This window comes from Pipra filicauda, unplaced genomic scaffold, assembly GCF_003945595.2.
Source record: "Pipra filicauda isolate LSUMZ 115617 unplaced genomic scaffold, ASM394559v2 scaffold644_size270591_pilon, whole genome shotgun sequence".
In the NCBI taxonomy this organism is placed as follows: domain Eukaryota; kingdom Metazoa; phylum Chordata; class Aves; order Passeriformes; family Pipridae; genus Pipra; species Pipra filicauda.
This window is the reverse complement of record NW_024104803.1, coordinates 227,157-247,903: the sequence shown is the minus strand read 5'-3', so window position 1 is coordinate 247,903 and position 20,747 is coordinate 227,157. Positions and strand designations below refer to the sequence as shown.

At 39.4% G+C, this 20,747-nt stretch overlaps 1 protein-coding gene across 1 annotated transcript; it reads left to right on the top strand.

Moving 5' to 3' along the window:
* The first annotated feature begins 199 nt into the window (after positions 1-199).
* On the top strand, positions 200-19,327 carry TMEM167A (transmembrane protein 167A). The gene is made up of 4 exons (XM_027742701.2): positions 200-283; positions 9,595-9,704; positions 16,035-16,069; positions 18,976-19,327. Exons 1-4 carry the CDS (start codon positions 281-283, stop codon positions 19,044-19,046), a joined length of 219 nt encoding a protein of 72 aa, XP_027598502.1. The 5' UTR covers positions 200-280; the 3' UTR covers positions 19,047-19,327.
* The last annotated feature ends 1,420 nt before the right edge of the window (positions 19,328-20,747 follow it).

Below are 20,747 nucleotides of genomic sequence, written 5' to 3'. Positions count from 1 at the left end.
ATCCCCAATCCAGGTGCCACACGGCCCAATCCCCCCAAAGGGCAGGGCGGGACGCCGAACCTACCTCCCGCTCCACCGCTTCCGCCTGCGCCCCGGCAGCAAATCAGTGCCACGTCCACCCCTTCGTCCCGCCCTCCGCCTGCTACTGCGACCAATCGCAGCGCCTTCTTGCTCCATCAGCCAATGGCAATGGCGGCCCCGCCCCAGGCTGTGAGGACGCGCTGTGCGCGGTTCCGCCCTGCGAGCAGGGCCGGAAGGTGGTGTGGCGCGGAGCGGCGCTATGGTAAGCGTGGGTCCTGCTCCAGTCCTGGGTGATCGCGGGCCTTTCCCGCACGCCTGCCTCCGCACCGGCAACGCCGCATACCCACGGACCCCCTGGGCCTGGCGGCGCCACAGGGAGGCCGCTCACGCCGTAGGCCGTGGGCGCGGAGCGGCCCTGAGGCTTTGCCGGCTGTGAGGCGAAGCGGGCATTCGTCACGGTTCTGGGTGAAAAAAGACACGTTTTGTGTCTGTGACGGCCCGTGCGGGGTAGGACAGGAGGATGTTTGTGTCTTTCACGAGTTCGTGACGTCATGATGGTGGTGTAGGACGCAGGAGTGGTTGCGTGACGTCATTATGTGATCTGTGACGTCACGCAACTTGGACAGTGAGCTGAACCCTGGCATTGGCTGCTTTCCATTTGTGGGTACCATCAGAGACCAAGGTTCATCTACTGTTGAGAACTGTTCATGGTCTATATAACTTATGTTTTAATATATATAAATATATATAAATTATATAAAAAGTAATATATAAATTATGTCATCAAATTATTATAATTATATATAAAATAATATCTAAATTACATAATGAAATTATATATAAAATAGTAAAACAATACAAATCTAAAGTATTATGCATATAAGTATATATTAATATATTTTGTATGTTTATAAATTTATACATGATTATATAAACACATGCTTATATGTGGTTATTTTATGTATAATCCATATATAAAATATACAGATCCATGTAAGTCTGTAATTAAACATATGGATATACTTATATATTTTAATATATATATTTATTTATATAAAAGCCATACACGTAAAGAGTATGTTTGTGTATATATATGTGTGTACTCATTATAAATGTGTGTATATGTATGTGTGCTCATTATATAGAGAGTTGGCCTAGAGGGACTTCGTTATTTATATTTTTCCTGCTTTTTTTCCCCATTCTGTGGACAGATAATACAAATGAGGGATTTGCATTTGTGTCATAGTTAAGAGCTGTGCGGTGATATACTTTTTCTCAGGCAAGGTTTATGTACTTATATAGGTATAATGTTTATACAAGTGGTTTAGATACACGATTTTAAAATTAAAAGGGAAACCAAAGGAATAACTGAGTCAAGATAAGTTTTCCCTGCGTAAAATTGAAGTTTGTATGTAGCATTGTTTTAATATGGGAGTTTTCAACATTTTTCTGATAATCACAGGATGGCTTAGGTTGGAAGAGGCCTTTAAGGATCCCCTGGTCCTCCCCTCCTATGGGCAGGGATCACCTTGTATTTCCTGTGTATTTACAGAAAAGATAAATATCTCTTGAACTTTCTTATAGCTCAGTGCAAAAACCAAAGGGTTCCTTTTTTTCCTTTCCTGTGCTCCAGACCTTGTCACCAGCAGGAAATTACTGGGCGTTGCTCACCTGAGCATTCCTTGGCAGATCTTTTAGATGAACCTGTTCTAATCTGTGTCTTCGAGCAGTGAACAAAGGGAGTTCTTTTGTGATAAGAGGCATAAATTATCTCAGGATATCTAAAACACACATGCAGAAAACAAGACATCCCTAGTCAGTGCCTTTAAAAGTAGATATACTGAATTATAACAGCACCTTTCTGTTGTTCATAGTACCTTAAAGGGTTTGAGATGGTACAAAAAGGCAAGAGAACTCAGTGAGACATTTCTGTTTCTCACTTAAACTCTTAAATACAAGTATTTAATAATATTATTATCTTATATCGTTTATATGTTTATATATGTTTATATGGGAATATATGGGTTTGCATTATATATAAAATATATATACAAATAATTAAAAAATAAATACTAATGCTCATCTCTAACAAGATTATGGCAAGTACATGAGATCTTGTGAGAATTACTTTCTCCACTTGTCCATGTTCCCTGTTCCTCTGTGGTGCTTCAAGGACCCTGAAGCAAAAGAATCTTCTAATGATTGGTTTTCTCATGATTTTATGTTGAGGGAGGTGAAAATGAGGTTACTCAGACTTTGTGGAGTTTTAATTTCCTCAGGAGGAGCAACAACCCTCATGGCATATCCAGGATTTTGGGTTCTCCGTGGTGCCACCTCTGGTCTCATGGCTTTTTAGGGGAAAAAAAGACACTTTTAAGCTTACACTTGACTGTGAGGGAGAACACAGCTGCTCCTCTTCATAGCAAAAACGTGCAGTTGCAATCAAACAAAATTTGATGATGGAGAAAATTTTAAGAGTTGAAGAAAATGTCACAAAAATGGCTCCTTCCCCCTCACCCTGTGGTTGGGCCTGATCTTGGCCCCACATTACTGCCCAAAAAATCAGTTTGAGACGTTTCCACAAGTACAAACATTTCTGTCATGATCTTTGTTGCTCTCTTAGGTTGGTGTTTATGGAAGGAATGGGAATTGCTCATAGAGCCAATTGTAAAAACATTCATTAGTAAATATTATTTCAAACCAAGCTGTCGGATATAAGCATACCAGAACCCGAGACACTGTCCTGCAAAAAGAGCTCTCAGGCGTCTTCAAGTACGAAGTTTTGTGTTTGGCTTATTGAATATTACAAGAAGTAATCAATCCTGGTTCAGATTTCTTTTTATCATGGCTGAAAGGTACATGGGTTTAAAAACATCTGCTACATCTGATAGTCTTAAGGTGTCTTTGTGGTGTGAAAATATGTAACTTGAAGTGTTCAGTGTAGATATTTTTATCCTATAATTTCAGAGGAATATTTTATTTCTGTAATTGTAGAACAGAGGAAATTATTTCTTCTGCCAAAGTGAGATGCATCTCTTGATCTCTTTTGGGAAGAGTAGGATGCAATGAGTCTGCTTTTACAGGTTTTCCCAGGAATGGCACTGGTTGTGAGAAACCATTTCTTTGCTGAACAATTAAATTTAATTACACAGTTTAATTTTCTGATTGTCTTGTGGCCATGGAAATAAAGTAGAAAGTCCTGGAATTTTTTGAAAAATATTACCTGTCTTCCAGACGCTAAATATTCAAACCATGCACCCAAACTCTGCCAAACAAGAGACCTGCAGAGAACCTGCCCAGTGCCATAGGACATCAGACACTTAACAGAGTCTTTCATGGCTTCTTGTCTAAGTATGTTCTTTCCTGATACGGAATTGCTTGCTTTTCATGTTTGAGAGGGATAGTTCTATTATTAATGAAAAGAAAAGAAAAAGTAAATAGTATATATAAAGTATTTGTGGTTCTGTTTTTTAATTCTTAAGTAAATTAGAATATGTTTCTTTTTGAGAACTTAGACTTTCTCCCGTGTCCATGTGCACATTCCTGTAGCACCTTCCGTTATAAAATCATATTTTTTGCACGCTGCTTTTCTTAGATTGAGGGTGTCACCTGATTCAAAATGTGCTTTATAATGATTCTTATTTCTTCCATTCACATACACAGCTTTTATAAGTTTACCCAGTAAATTTTGAGGTAAACTAAGCAGTGTGGTGGCAACTTCAGAAAGGAGAGCAGTGTGGGAGATGTCTTTTTTTATATATGTATATAACTTTTTTCCTTCTGTTTCACTACACTTTAGAAATCTTCTATGGTTTTTAGGGAAGGAAAGGTGAAAGAGCTACAAATCAAGGTTTACATCCTTTCAGAAAGCTCTGTGGCAATGACTGAATATGATCTGCACCATTGATAGTTACAGAAACTACTAAATATGTTCTCTTACTCTGGAGAACATACTTAGCTTTAGCATCCTAAATAGAAGGGTTATATAAAGTATTCCTTTTGTCTGATGGGGGAAGAGAGTGGAGAAAAAAAGTCTCCGTAAAATTGCAAACTGTGTAATCTACAAAGGAGACCTAGGGGAAAAGACACTTTAAGTTTTTACTGACATATCTACCATAATTCTGTGGTTTTTGAGTAAATGTCTGGATATACACACCTTTGTGTTACATTGACCCTGATAAAAGAGGTTAATAGTCACTTTGAGTTTTATTGTAAGACACTTTTATGAAATGCTCTGTCTGCTAGAGGCTTATACCAAAAGTTCAATTTTCGAACAAGATAGTGGGGAAAAGAGGAAGGAATTCAAGTGAGTGGAATTTCAGCATCGTCATCTTGAGGTGTCTTTTCACTGTTGTTCTTTGGATTTGAATTGCAGTAAGAAACCTAAATGTGTTAAAATTAAAAGAGAGCTTTTATGGGAGAGGGCAACTGTTTCCATATGTTAATTAATTGTTTAAAGAGATGGCTAGTGTTTTAAATAGATATATTAGTCTTCAGTTGACTGAAAAGCTTACATGTCAGTTCCTACATGCTGAGCTTGCCATTTAAATTAGCCAATGTACTCCTTCAATAAATGCCTAGGGAAAAGATTCCCTACTACTCTAATCAAAGCTTAGCCTAAATTTTATGAGTCCAGAAATACATATTTTAGACAGAAATGTGAATGACGGTTAAACTTTATGCTTAAATTCTTTGGAAACTAAATACTGAGGAGAATATGCTGTAAATCCAGAGTAAAACTCCATATTTGTGTTGGAACAACCAGTAACTGCAATTGACCAGTATTTGGATATTAATTAAGCACAAACCAGTTTTTTCTAAACACTCTTTGCTTAGTTTTGTAGTGTAATTTTGCCTATAATCACTTCAAACTTAACTAATTTGCACTTTTTGTGTGTTTTTATAGCCGTAATTATCATGCCTCTTTTACAAATGCTCATTTTCCATTCATTTTTATCAGACTGCATTTGGCAGCAGTGGTGAAAATAATTATTTTTTTAATAGGTTGGAAAATAATAAAATTAGATGCATGTTTTAATTACTTTTTAGCAATTACTTTGACTTCCAGGTTGTGAGTAGTCCCACATGTCTTATTTCCTGTTATTTTTTTTCAATATTATTCCCCTAAAAATTTGATTTCAACTGGGGAAATAAGAACTGAAGTGCCTAATGGAAACCCTAGATAATAAGCATTTTCTCTTTCAGCTTTGTGAGAACTTCATTAAAATTTAATAGATTGATTTCCCTTTTGTATGATGGGATTTTTATCAGCTCTTGCTTAACTACAGTTTAACTGCAGTGTGTGAGCTCTTGCTCACACCTTAATATGGGAAACCCAGTCATTTAGCTGCCTATCAGTATTTGTTTCTTTGGTCCCCGAACACTTTATCATCTATTAATTTTGTAATATTAAGGAGGAAAACAGAAAATAAAACTGTTCTAGAAAGACTGAATGTTCTGCAGCATGTTACACAGATGACCTTATACTTTCTTTAGAATATTCCAGTAATTTATCTGTGTTTGCCCACATAAATTGATTATTGTAATAGTAACCTCAGGACAAAGTTTAGCAACTTAATGGCACTACGGTGGCCTCTCCTTTTGTAACACACACGGATGAAATCATCATGGTCACGCTGCAATCAGAGACAGAATAATTTTGTAAATACTTTAAGTCTAGAGGAGGTTAAACTTCAGTTTAGATGTTAAGCCTGTTGAGATGAACTGGGAGAGCTTTTATTTTAGGCTTCCTACCAGCCCAGTAGGACAAACAGCATGGGGTTTTCTCCTGCATGTTTTATTTCTCCGGGAAGCATGGTATCAAGGAGTTTGTTTTAAACAAAAGTATATGAGGCAAGGGGAAAGTCAGCAGGGCCGTTGTGACACAGAGTTATAACAGAACTTACAATGTAATTTATTACAGTGCTACTCAAGAGTTGCCTCAGTAAATGCATCACTTGGTAACTCTAGTGTTGTCTGCAAGGACATGGAACAGAGCCATGTCTGCAGCAGAGAATGTTGGCATGATGGAGTGAATGAGAGCTGCAGAGGTGGAATAATTAGTGTCTTGTCCATGGACTGTTATTTTCAGTGCAGAAACATGTTTAAAATTAGTTCATCCATTATGGCTGTTTCTGCTGAGGCTGAATACACATTCACCAGCGATCACTGAAAATTCAGTCAATGATCTGTGTCCTCTCAGTGAATTGAATTAAATATTCTTATAAAGTGCAAGAGCTGTTGATATCCAGAACTCTGAGCTGCTTCTTTTTCTTCTCTCTCTGCAAGTGTAGTAAATTTAATGCTGACTAAATCGGAGGAGGTGCAACATTGGCTAGAATGAGGTTAACAAGGCCTGTGTAAATGTTGTGGCCAATCATGATTCCCTTTTTCAGCCACATAAGTAATTTTTAACTTTGAATTGACAGTTATTAAAGTATATTAAACTTCATTTATACTCAGATGGAAATACATTCAGATGTCCCTAGGTGTGCCATTTGGTTTCTAACTACTGTATATTCCCATTAGTATTTAATTTAATATATGCCACCACTGCTAATCCAAACACAAAACTTTCAGGAGTAATCATTCTCTATGGTTTACTATATGGAGTTTTTACTAAGATCCATTATGATCAGGAAATAATATTAACGTCTTTTTTTAAAGGTTTAATTTTGGGAAGGATTTTGGGCATGTAACTCTCAGAGCTGAAGTCCATGTTCTTAAATTTCTAAAGACTTTGGAAAAAGCTTACTCTAGCACGTTCTTCAGGACACAAAGCTTCATTAGTGCTGCAGGTGAGGGGCATCAGGGGGCTGTGATTACTTAGGTAACACAGAGTGGAACCACTCAGGTGTTTCCACCATGTCAGAAATGTACCAAATGCAGATGCAGGGAATTTCAGCCTGTAAAATTAAAGCTTGCACTGTCTAAAACCAGAATAAAATACCAGTGCTGATTCTTTTCTGCATTTGAATGTGGGTCTTGGGAAGTGAGTTGTAGTTTCACCCACATGTGGACACAGCCTAAAAGACAGCATCAGTGTCTCCATGTACTGAGATTTCTTTGTAGTGGGAATGAAGCTCACAGGACCTACTTTAAGCCTAATTAATTACTTTTGGATCAGAGGAACCCAGTTGAAGTAAATAAACTGCAACCCATCTACATTACATTGTCCAAGTAGCTCAGTTTGTGAATGCAGCGTTTTTTAAAAGGATTCTGAGCAATTTAAAACTCTCACAGCAGCTTTTAATTACACCAGTTGAAGCAGCCGGATATAAGTCACTGTTTTCTGTGAATTCAGCTGGGCTGTAAGAATTACTTGGGATGCAAAAAACAAAGCCAATCTAATTCAGGACTAAATTTTCATTTCCAGTTTAAAATTGTAGGCCAGTTTTAGCATGCTCACTTGCATCCAGATGTGCAGGTAAAGGTGTCATTCAGGGCAGGGTCCAGTGGAAGGGGGTCTGTAATTGTATGTCTGCAGGAACACATGAGGACCTCAACAAAGAACAATTATACCCTGCCCCTGCTGATGGACTAAGCACACATTTCACGAGTATTCGTTTACAGTCCCTGCTGAAGGGGAAGCAAGTGTGCCCTGGTGCCATTTCCCTGTGTTGTGGTGCCCAGTGCCGCCCTGGGAAGCAGCTGCAGGAATTCCCGGGAACGGGGCTCTGTGAGATGTGCAGAGCAGCTGCCTGTCCCAGGAGACTGATCCAGTTAATCAGTTGATAGGGAATATCTGGCTATGGTGAGGGGCAGCCATGTTCCCAGACCCTCAGGGTCCTGTGGGACATAACAGGTCCCTCTACAGGGAATCCAGAGTTCCCTGGGTTCTGGAGCTGGCAAAACGTCCTGTCACCTACAAAGGCACAGGAGTCTGGTGATGATGGGCAGTGTTTTGTGCTTTGTGAATATATGCTCCATTATTTATGATGTGGCAGGACAGAAGTGATACCTAGTTAGGTTAAAATACTAAATTAAACATGACTTAAGCAAATGCCGTGACTCAGAAGAAGAGCAAGAAGCCTCATGTTTTGGGCCCAAGGGCTGATGCTGGGTGTTGGGTCACTGGTGTAATGTCCCCTCTCCATCATCCTAGAAATGCTGGATTTCAGGGATGCTGAAATCTCTCACGCAGGGTGCAGAGGCAGAGTTGTTCTTTAAGCCTCTCTGTGATGCTCCTTTTAACATAGTGGCCTCTTGGACCCCGTTAAGTTGGATATTTAAATTAATCTGGATATCTAACCCTTTCTAATGCACTTATTCAGGCTGGCAGTTGAATGCATTTTATGTTTTTACTTCATGGACTTCTAAATAAGCTAAAGTTTTTGGCCTTTTTTTTTTTTTTTTTTGTTACAAGGTTTTTTGATATCAAAAGGGTTGTGGATGTTCCAGTGGCTTTGCTTCTACTACACCATCTTGCTTGTCTCTCAGTTTTGCTGTTTGTGCCATAGTGAACTGAAATATTGTGATGTTCCTTTATAATTCTCCTTAACTGTGTAGAGAAACTTGATTATCTGAGCTTCTAAACATTAGACTTTTGTGACATAGGGAGAAAGCACGCGTGCATCAACAGAGATGCGGCTCAGGCTGTGGAAATGAGGGCTCTGATGTGCTCTAAAATATGCTTGGAGAGGGAAGCTGCAATGTAACAACGCTTCCTAAGTGCTAAATATTTACTCTTAATTAAATACCACTGCTCAGCCATCTGGGTTGAGCCGTGCAAAAGTATGAGAAGTAAATTCATCAGAACTCCAGAACGAAGAGCGAATTTATTGTATTTGCTTTGACTTCTTTTTTTTTTTTTTTTTGGAGTTTACTCTAAATTGGATTTGCAAATGGGGGAAGCAGAGTGAAGATAAAATAAAGCTTTTTGAAGTAAGCAATTGCCTTATTACCTGGTGCTGTTAAGCTGACTTAATGCCAGTTGAGACAGTTAAAAGAAACCCCAAAACCATAAAAAAAATTTTAAAATTTTTTGATATGCAGTTGCTGCCTATTACTGATACTTTAAAATTTACTAAATTGCCAAGTATTGCATCAGTTTCTCAAGAATTATTGCTTCTTACTGCCACTAGGCAGATCAGTGTTTACTATCAAACAATAGGACTTTATTTCTCAATCCAAAGGCAATTGCTCCATTTGTCTAGCATTTTCCATGTAATTAGCACTTCTAAAAATGTATTTACAGTAAAGATGTTTTAAATCAAAAATCAAAATGTGATTTGAAAATAAAAGTAATCAGTTATTGTAGTTCAGATGGGCTTGACTGTGTTTCTATAAATCTATAAATTTGTCATGTAGTCTTCATAAAGGGGTATATTAACAATCCTCCTACCTATTTCTTGTTGTTCTCTCTCTTGGCTGCCACTGGTTTACCACCAATTAGTCTTCATCTTCTGTACCACTGCCTTATTCTACTGATGCAAAGATTTTCTGGCTCATCGTCATTGTTCGTTTCATTTTTGGTTTTAATGGGTATTATCTAAGGGTTCACCTATTTTTTTCCAGTGAGGAAAGTTTTGTACTGCAAAGGTGTAATTTTTATCTTCTGATTTTCCTCCACAGTCTGCCATCTTCAACTTCCAGAGTCTGCTGACTGTAATCTTGCTGCTCATATGTACCTGTGCCTATATCAGATCCTTGGCTCCCAGCTTACTGGACAAAAATAAAACTGGGTATGTAGTCTGATAATTTTACAAACGCACAAGCTATGTGGTTTTAACTTTTTAGTACCTTCTGATGGTGTCTGTGATAATATAAATAGTATTTTGGAAAATTTCTCTCTTTGAAGTAAAAATCTTCATTTTGTACATTACAATAGAGTGCAATAAGGTATCTGCAAGCCCTTAGTTTTAATTGTATTGAAATAATTTATTAGCTAACTAACCTAAGTAGTACTGCATTATTAATTTTCTGGGTTCAGTTGTTAGATGCTTCTTAAAGATACAGAAGTGAAATCCAGAAAGGAAACATTCTCCTACATGTGGCTATTGTTGCAATGATTTATTTTTGATCCTTAGAGTGGGTAAAAAACCAGCAGAAGCCGGCTTTTTGTTTGTTTTCAAGACAGGTGTTCTGGAGATACAAGTTTGAAACACAGCTTTAGCAATAATTTGTAACTAAAAAAACCCCTAAGAATATTTTTTAAATAAGCAACACTATCCTTATATGTGGTCTGTTTAAATCATGGGTTTATATTGTCTAAGATGAAGGAATTTCTAGAAGAGTATTTAAAAGTTGCTACAAACCTAACCTATGTTTTTTGTGTCCTTTGGACACTCTTAACTGTGATCAACAGAACTGTCATTTAATTGTGGTGCTTTTAAAGTAATTTTTGGGCTGTTATGACATAGAAACCACTGAGGCTGTCCACAGTATTTCCGTAATACTTTCACCTGAGGTTGGTAGAAAGGAGATAGTATTTGTAGAAGTAGGACGTAATTCTAGCTGGAAATGTTCTAGGTGGAAAAACAGACAGGCTTTTGGGTGCTGGGTGTTTGACTTGTCCACTTTTTTCCATTAGATCATTTCCTGCTAAATAAAATTTTCCTTTTCCCTAAGTATCTCCTGTCACTTCTGCATTTAATTTTCAGAAGAATTCTCAAGTTTTAAGTAGACTCTTGTCACGAAGAAGTTTCAGTGTTTGTCTTCTGAAAACCTTTGTTGTAGTTAACCTCTGGAGTTGATGTTTTATCACTCAGGTTGTTTTCTTTTAGCATCTTAAGATAACCAGAGTATGCCAGATTTTTTAAATTTGGGAGTTCTAACACGAAAACACTTGTGTCCTTTTATATGAAATTGCCACTGACAGGGTAGGTTTCTTTGGATAGAAGTAAAGATGGAAAGAAAGGATGACTTCATGAAGGACAGGGAGTGGGAGAGGGAGGGGAGTTTGGGTGTCTGCTGGTGGAAGATAACACAATAGTCAATGAGGTATACACAGTAAGAAGTAAGAATGTTTATTTTACTGATTAAAATTTTAGTGCTGTTCTTGGCAGGGAGTATTTCCTTTAATCTGGAGTTACTCTGTTTATTCTTGAGGCAAATCTGTCTGGAGCACAATAGAACTCTCTTCATAAAACGTTTCAAAGGGTGCTGACACAGTGGAGGAGTTGAGCGTTTGATCTGTAGGTTTGTATTTATATAGATGTTGGACATACTATTTTGTTTCATACATATATGTGTATGTAGACTGCTTTGTACTGGAAAATAAAACCTTGGCCTGGAAGCAATGAAATTTGTTTCCTGTGTGGTGGATGTTTACATGGAGCTCTATGCTGTTAAACCCCTGTCCCTCTCCTCTGAACATATTCCATGCTCAGATGGAAACATCTAGACATATGGGGTAAAACAAATTCTGGTGATATTTCATTTTACCACAGAGATGAGCTTACCTCATCATTCCTGCTTCAAATTAATGGCATTAAAAAAAAGTAGCAATAAAATATTAAAGTGACAGAGAGGAGGAATGTTGATAGTTATTCACTCTATTTCTGAGTGGTGACTTTGGTGAGGATTTAAATGAGTCGACAGTAAGTGAAGAAGCATTTTTCTGTTGGTTGAGAGACAGTGTTGTGATGTCACCCATCCTCTTAACACTGTATTTCATCCCCTTCACTTCTGCCAAAGTCTATCTGTTCCTACCAAGCTAAGCCAAATTTTAAAACTTCATTCTCCCTGACACACCTTGAAGCGTTTCCATGTGCTTTGTCCTCTTTAAACCTGAGAAAGCAAGTGGAGATTTACTGCTTCATGCTGACTAGGGGAGAACGTGTACCACAACATAATTCCCTCCTCTCTGCTAGCCAGAAAGATGTGTTAGCTTATGTGCAGCAGAGATTCCCTTTGATTTTCCACAGACATTTCAGTGGGGTATCTCTCACACTCCCTCCTTGCAGTGGCACTGGGGTTGTCCTGGTGAACACGTGGCAGCTGCATTTTCCCAACATACACAGTTCAGCAGTCAAAGTCTAAGGCCCCACTAACTGCTCCTCAACTTAATGGGTTTTATTTATTTGGGTTTTCTGCTCTCCAGACAACCAATGCCGCTTTCATGATCAGGGCTTTTAATATCTAACACTGAAAGCCAGGAATAGGCAGCAGCTTGTGCACATTTGGCTTGTGGCTGCCAGAAAACAGCAGGTGTGGAGGCCAGACTGATACACTTCACCTGCCTCCAAACAAGGATGGATAGGAACATGAAGAGGAGAGTAAGGAACAGTGCAATTAGTTGGAGTGGTTGCTTCAGGAAGAATTATTTTGGAGGAGATTCATTCAAGGCAGCATCATTTCTGTAAAAAGTGAACAGATTTTGACTTGAAGAGCTGAACGTTGTGAACCTGAGATGAAAACTAATGGAAAAATCCAGGGGAGCAGAAGGGTTCTTCCGCCAGTGTGAGCTCCCCAGTTCATTCAGACGATATTACTGTAGCTGTTTAGAAGGTCCTGATTTCAATCAGCCTCTGCTTAGCAGCAGGGTATGTGAACAAACAGATGTCCTGAGCTGTTCCAATGGCACACAAGCTTCTTAAAAAGGTGCTGTTGTCTGTGTGAAGGTTCGTCAGTCCCCCGTCAGTGACTTTAAGTTCATAAATTGTTAACTGCAGTAAGGGCACCTGATGAAACCCGTATTCTGTCGTATACCTACCACATCAGACATTTGTATTTTCATTGAGGGCTAGAAGCAATGTACACTACTTCAGTAATAACTGCACTTTGTTATATACAGCCAAAAAAACCCTGAGAAAATGAAGCAAATACCCTTGCTGAGATTGCGAGGCAAATTCATTGTATTTATAGACTTCCTGAAAGAGTTAATATTCTTTTTCCCAGGCAAGGTTCTTCAATCGCACATGAAAGGAACAGTAATGTTTATTCCTTCCTGGGCACGCTTTTGAGAGATGGCAGCATGAGAAGCAGGGCTGTGGAAGTTTTTGTGTTGGTTTTGCAGCGCACAATCTGTAAATTCCAATTTTACAGAGAGTAACAATATTTTTGAGAACCTGAAGTGCTACCCATGCAGTAATGTGGGGCTGTGTCTTTTGCTCCGTAAGATTTACACATTAATGCCTTTCTACCTGTGTGCATCCTCGAAAAGTGCCTAGATGTCTTCAGATTTCCTGTACGACCTCTTAGCCTGGTGTAGTGGTTTGAACCAGGTTTTCCCCCTGAAGCTAAGAAAGTGGTAACCCCCAGGGGTGGTAACCCCTGGAAGTTTTGTCCAATCTGCGCTCCTGGAAAATGTAAACATACCACAAGCAAACGGAAGAGAAGGTTAGTTGTAGTTGGGGGTAGAAGTGGTAGCCATGTTCTGACACCACGAGGAAAGGGGCTCTGAGCCCCTTGGGGCTCTGGCCCCCTCCCAGCCCGAGCTGGGGGGACTGCAGAGACTTGGAACAGTGTTAGACTGAGCTAAGTGTCTGTAGTTATGCTGGGAGATGTTTTCTCCACCGTGGGCAGCGGCAGGAGTAGCGACAGACCAACACTGACCGGAGAAATGGTGGCACAGGGTCAGAAGAGATAAGACGAAGCAACAGAGGCATGCAGCACCGCAGAGAGGACTCTTGGGAGGAGAGCCGAGAAAAGAGAGTCAGCAGCAGAGCTACAGAGTTTTGGGGGTAAGAACTGAACCAGACCCCCCAAACTCCTTTGAGACCTCCGGGAAAGGAAGGACATGGAGTCCTATTTTGGAGAGGAGTTTTGGACATGCAGCACCGGAGAGAGAGGGGAGCTAAGAAGCTCAGTCATCCTGAGAGTTCAGCCAGGACAGAATGCAGAGGGGGTGACCTTGGGGGCCCTCCCTTGCTGCAAGCTACAAAGAAGCTCGCAGCCATCCTGAGGCAGGGCACAGAAGCTCTGCAAGAGGCTTAAGTCTCCTGAAGATACCAGACCGCCACGAAGACCTCCTGTGTTTCATGGTATGACCGTGGTGGAACGACCTTTGTCTGAGGTGAACGTAGCCCACGGAAGACCCCTCATTTGGAAACGACAGGGCCGAGGGGGGTACCTGTGCTGGCAGAAATCCAGCTATCAGCTGCTTCATGTGAAGAAGACAGATTGCTGCTGTAGAAGATACTCCTGCCTAGAGACTGGAAGGGATCCGTCCTTCTTCCCTCCTGGACTTTTATTTGGAGGGGAGAAGAGATCTGATCCATTGTAAATACTTAGGTCATGGTAGAGATAGTTGAGATCGTGTGTATTATAATATAATATTTATTTGTACAATCCTGTAGCAAATGTGGATAGAGCCTTCCCAAATCTTCATTCGCGAAGCCTAGCCATGATGATGATGATGATTTGTACAATCATTGCAATATATTCCCTTTCCCCCATTTGGAGTCCGGTGTGTTTTGTCTGGAAAAAACCCCATCTCACATTGGATTGAGATGTGACAGGGGGCTAGGACTAGGGAATTAGATTTTGGGGATCTCAAACCATGACACCTGGAAAAGTGTGGTGCTCTACATGCAGTCGTTATTACTTCTGCTTGTGGAGCTACATAAAAGCAGAAAAAAAAGAGCTTTGGCTTTACAGAAATACAGTCAAAGCCACATAAGTATAAGCATATTCATATGTATTTGACTTGAGGTAAAACAATCTAAAACCCAAACGAAAAAGCCTGTTTTCTAGAAATGGAAATGCTGAAATGCTGTTCATGATGAATTGGTCAGCAAGAGGTACGTTGGATATAAAGCTTTTCACTTTGAAAACCTTGGTCACTTGCTGCCTCACTTGGTTCTCACCTGCCTGACACCCAGTCTTTATTTCAGAAGTAAAGGTGAGGCTGCTAAATGGAAAGAGAAAGAGACCATAAAATATGAAGTAGCACAGAAATTATATTTTAAAAGGTGCAGGATGTGTTGTCTACTGAAGATGCAGGAGCAATGGACCCATTCCTACCTGTCTGCACTTAACCACGTTAAAAATAGGCAATTGCCAGAGCCCAAGAAAGGGGAAGGACAGATAATCAAGCCATTGTCAGTGTGAGTTCAGAGCACTGTGGGAAAGCACTTCGAGAAGTGCAGGTATAGTTAAAATCCCACAAATAACCCAAGCTGAAGTTACTGCTGATACATGTATCAGAAGAAGGAGGAAGAGTAATCAAGTTTCTTCTTTTTTTGCTCCATTAATCTGTAAATAAACAATATAGTTGAATCCAGGCATTTTTACTGTGTTGTAAGCAGACGTATGATGAAGGAAACCTTCCTGCAGACAAGCTTGGAACATTTTTGACCAACATTTATAAGGCTGAAAGCTGCTTTGTTGTTCAGAATGCCTCACATTCTTCCCTTCTCCTCCTTAGATCCTAAAGCAGTCCCTGGCCTTGCTCCTGTTGAGCAATAAGTGTGAGATTATTTTAGTTAGACAAAGAAATTGTAAATAGAGGATTAAGAACAAACCATAAGAATAGTTTTGTTACTGTTTTAACACAAGCATTCTATAACAGATTACACCTATGGGAAGAAAAATGCCTGCTAGAAAAGGCATTTTTATTCACTGTTTCTAAGGGAAGTGCAAAAGAGAGACTACAAAGCATTGAATTTAAAGTTCTTGGGTTTATCATCTCTCATACCTGCAGGAAAACTCACTTCAAAACCTTTAACACAAAAAGTTCCCCACATACAATGGTGTAGAGGTCTGTTGGTATTTCCTACTCCCACTATTTGTATGATTCTGGGATTTTTTGTTAACATAATTTTCTGTGTGCGGTACTTTAATGCAAAATTCTGATGAAATTAATCTGGAATGCAGACTGAGTTAAATGCATCTTGATTCTTCTTGCATGCAAAAAAACCCCACCTTGCTAGACTTCGAACTTTGCCTCTTGTGTAGTTCATAGCCTGTGCCCCTCTGTGCAGGTATCTGCTAGTTTCTGATGTCCAGAAGAGGGTCAAGTTGTCAGACCACTGTCAATTCAGATTGTTTTAGCACAGAAGAAAGAAAATCAGTGGACTTAGATTATTTTATTAAACCAAGAGCCTAATGAATTTATCTTGTCTTTACAGACTGTTGGGGATATTCTGGAAGTGCGCCAGGATTGGTAATTCTTTTTTTTTTTTTTTTAAATCTTTAAGACCAGCAGTTTTTCTGGCATCATTTATTAGGTCGATGTTTCCCCGTAGCAATGAAATCCATATATACCCTTTGTCTTAAAAAATTGCAGTTTTACCTTCATGAAATAAGGGGGCCGGATATCACTGTCTTAGATCAGCATCATGGAAAGCCTGCGTATTCTGATGTCAATTCATGTGTGTGGTGTTACATTTTCAGAAGTCTTTTGCACTTCTTGCCACGTGAAATAACCAGGGGGGTATTATTATTAACATACAAAGAAATTAATGATTCCTTTTAAACTGCAGTCTATTTGGAATGCTAATGGATTACTGAAAAAAAGCCAGATATTTATCTTACATTAATAAAAAACTATGGAATTCATAATGCATTGAGGTTCTGTTTAAGCACAAGTGTATTTTTTTTTTCCTTTCTTTAGTCAGCTTCTGTGCACTTTTAAATTACAGAAAGCTGTTCATGTCAAGTGACATCTGCAGACAGGCTGATCAGCTCTGATTCCTGAAATTTTCTCCTAACATTGGTTTTATATTTATTTTAATCCTTATCCTGAATTTATTTTGAGAGGGAAATTGGAATATGCAAGAGAAGTTTAGACTCAACTTTTAAGGTATATCCAAGATTTTTAAAAATTACAAACCCATTATCAAAACAGTGTTGTTCAAATTGATTGTTAATGTAGAGCAGAAATTATGAGCTTGTAACTGTAGATCTTCTTACTTGTCATTAAACCTAAAGAAAACCTGTGTGATTCCCTTTTCTGCATTCCCAGGCTTTGAGAGGGGCATGACATACATTTTTTAATTTGTAAAAACAGCATTGATGCAAAAAAAGAGACCTGTTGTTAAAATGATTGCAGATATTGTCATATTTAGATAATAGACATAGCAGAACCAATTTTAGTGCTGTAATTGAAAGACACTGGGAAGATGGCAGATGTTAGAAATTAAGTTTGAGCTATACCAGCAAAAACAAATGTAAAAATTGAGCTGCTTTAGGGTTTGTTCAAGGTTGAAGAGAATACCTTACCTCACCTTACCTTGCCATCTTCTTTGTATTCTTTTCTATTAGCTATGTTTCTATTAGAGCTTGCATCTAGAGTGGACCAATTTGACTTTCTTTTTTAGACTGAGAGGTGAAAATGGGCTTTGGGGACGATTCCTGTCATTTTGTTTGTGTTAATCACAAAGGCATGTACAAAGCGTAGGCTTCTAAAAATGAAAATATCTCCTGGTTTCCTTTACATTTAACATCCCTAGTATGTTTAAACAACATTTTCACATGTACATAAGATCTTAATCGCGGGGAAGTGGTTACATATTTACAGAGTTGTGCAAAATGACGTTTAATCCTGCCACATGGTGATTTCTCTTTTAAGAAAATTAGGAGCAGAAAAGTATAACCCATATGAATATTGTAATACCCTGAACCGTAGGAGTTGGACTTCCTCAAAATTTATTTTAAACAGATGTGAAACTGCAGACATTGGTTCTTTCAGTTATTTGAAGTTTAATTAAATATATGCCAGATCACGCATATCTTGTAATGTCACTGTGGCAGGCACTCCTGCTTTTGGGAGCTGTCACTGCAACTATTTTATTTTTTCCTTTCTTTCTGTGGAAAGTTTGTTGCTCATGTATTTGAAGGTCCTGCTGGTAAAAATTTTTTTTCATGAGAATTGCACCTTGATGCTAAACTTGGAAGCCTTGGTTTTCTTTTTTCTTTAATGGTTCTCTGAAAACTATGTCTCGAGATAAGATGGTTTATAGAGTAAGACAAAAGACCTGGCATAGCACAGGGAAATTGAATTTTGTTTAAAACAAACAGTCCCAGCTCTGTCTTTGTGCTTCTGGATGTGTAAAAACAGGAATCTTCTCACTTTAAAGATAGATTGCAGTGTTAACACTTCCTGACAGTTCTGAGGGCTGGAAGTACCATCCAGTGTTGGTCTCTCCAGAGAGAAGTCAGTGGACCCATGAAGAATAAAGTTTAAGTAGAAGTGTAAAAACACTTGGCTAATAAAGTAGAGGAAGTGCTCATGTAAATAGGTACCAGTCTGGTTAACATTACTATTAACCCCTGACTGTGTTACAGTTCCCCACATAAGATTATTCCTTTTTTTTTTCATAGTTTACTTGGTAAATAAGACACCTCTGTAACATTTTGTCCTGGACCAGATAGAGGGGAATAGATCTCTCATGATTGCTTTTGACACCAAATATAAGTGGGCTAATGGAGTAAAGTTAACTTTCATCCATGGTGTGCCCTGGAAAAGCTGTGACACCAGTTTGAAACAGTCAGAAATAGAGGTGTCTATGCAACTTCTGTGGTCTTTTGACCATTTTTATCATGGAAATGTGTGGGCCAGACCGCCTCCACATTCTTACAATGTTATATTCCTTTAACAAGTAAAAGAGACAAGCATCTGGTCGTCTTCCATAGACCAGGTTGCTCCAACCTGGCCCTGGACACTTCCAGAGATGGAGCAGCCACGGCTTCTCTGGGCAACCTGTGCCAGGGCCTCACCACCCTCACAGGGAACAATAATTTCTTCCTGATATCCAATCTAAACCTCCTCTCTTTGAGTTTAAAGCTATTCTTCCTTGTCCTGTCACTACATGCCCTTGTTTAAAGTCACTGTCTTAAAGCAAAGAGCTGCAACTCTGTCTTTATGTAGCAATATCCTACATTTGGGTTTTCCACTCCCATGTGTGTTCTTCCTGAACACACAACTGTACCTCTAATAGCATTTCTCCAGCCAGAAATGTTGAATGTGAACTTGCACATGCTGTAGCATAGTTAGCACGTTAGAGTAGGAGCAGCCTGGATCTATTTAGTCACTCCTGAATCTTTCTTTTGGGTTTTTCCCCCTCCCAGGTGAGCGGAAGAGCCCCTACGTAGCCGTGTGCTGTGTTGTGATGGCCTTCAGCATCCTCTTCATGCAGTAGCACCTGGCGAGCGTCCCCTGCTGCCAAACAGCACAGTTTGGGAGAGCTCCTGGCAGGAAAAGATGGGAAAGTGTCACCAAGTCTCCTCCCACATGATGGACCCCCCGTCTTCCAGTGGACACCCCCTGAAACACACCATCGTGTGCAGTATTAGTGATCACAACCTAGATGACATGTGCTTGTTAATGTTGAGTCAGCACTGATGTAACTTTTGAAAGGGTATCTCTTCTAACCATAGCAATAAGGTCACCCTTGAAAGAATAAAGAACATTGTGATTTTAGCATGTGTTTATCAAAGTATTTTTATTTCTTGCTGTCTCAACAGTTCCTCTTGTTTTGCGAGTGATAGCCCTGCTCTCATTCTAAAAATACAACCTCCAACCTGTTATATTCAGCTATTTGTTTTTAAACATGTCAATATGAGTAAAAGCAGGGACAAAAACTGTAGGGATGTCTGATGAGCTGCTGAGAAGGCACAGATATGGGACTTGAGACACCTGGGCTGCTCTGTGTAAAATATCACATTTATTCATTTTTAGAGTTTTGGGTCTCAGGTAGATCAGTCCCCAGCTTTTTTCAAGATGGTGAGAAAAGAATTCTAAAGGCTCTGCTGCTGCTGTTGTGTGTAATAGAAGATTTCTAAATCAGCAAGATGAACAGTTAGCTGCAGATAAGGATGTTGCATGTCACAATATTCTAAAGGTTGAAGAAAACAATTAGATTATACTCATTACTAATAGAGGTTAAATTACTTTTAGTAGTACATGCCATTAGCATTTATTTGTTAATTTTGCACACTTTCAGTGATCTAGTGACTTCTTTGACAATGCGTGATGGGTGAGAGCACATCAGACAGCTGTGACTTCATACTGACTGCGTTTGGGAGAGTTGTCTGTCAGCAGAATTTGTTGTTGTTCTTAGAAGGTTTGTGATCAGAGTGAACAAAGCTGACAGTAAAACACACTGAAAGGTATGTCAACTGTTGTCATTCTTGTTTGAGAAACTTGTTTTCATCAATCCAGATCACCCTGCAATTAGGAAAAAAGGCAATTATTAGTTAAGACCTTTGAATTGTCTCACATGTATCTGCATATCTAAGTCACCATCAGAATTACTCATCCAAAACTTTTCTACTCTGGAGTCAGGAAACATAGATGTCTCCAATGTAGGCCAAATAAATACCCCTGTCTGTAAACCAGGCAGGTTCAGAGGAATACAGAGCTGTAGGACAGTGACCATTCTCTGTACATATATAAGCTTTGAATTCTGCAGGAGATCTGGTGAGAGGCAAAATCTATTCCTGTAACTTTACCTGTGGATACTGCTCCAAACATGGCATCAAAGCAGCGCAATTTTGGATTTCAAAGGTACTAAACAGGGGGAAGGGAAATTCCTATGGCATCTTGGGTTTTGACTGTCAGGTGCATCATCATCATGGCTGGGCTTCGCGAACGAAGATTTGGGAAGGCTCTATCCACATTTGCTACAGGCACGCTGGTGGCTTATGAGGCCAATACGTGACAGACATATCCAATTGCAAAAGGCACAGCAGAAAGACTCCTTAGATGGTGTATTCTGCAATACACGGTTCTTTCTGCGTTGCCTTTTTTCCTCGAGAGTGATCCTGCGTGTGTTCTCAAAGGAGACAGCTGCGTTATAGATGGTGTGTCTCCAGGCCTCCCGATCTGAGGCCAGAGTAGA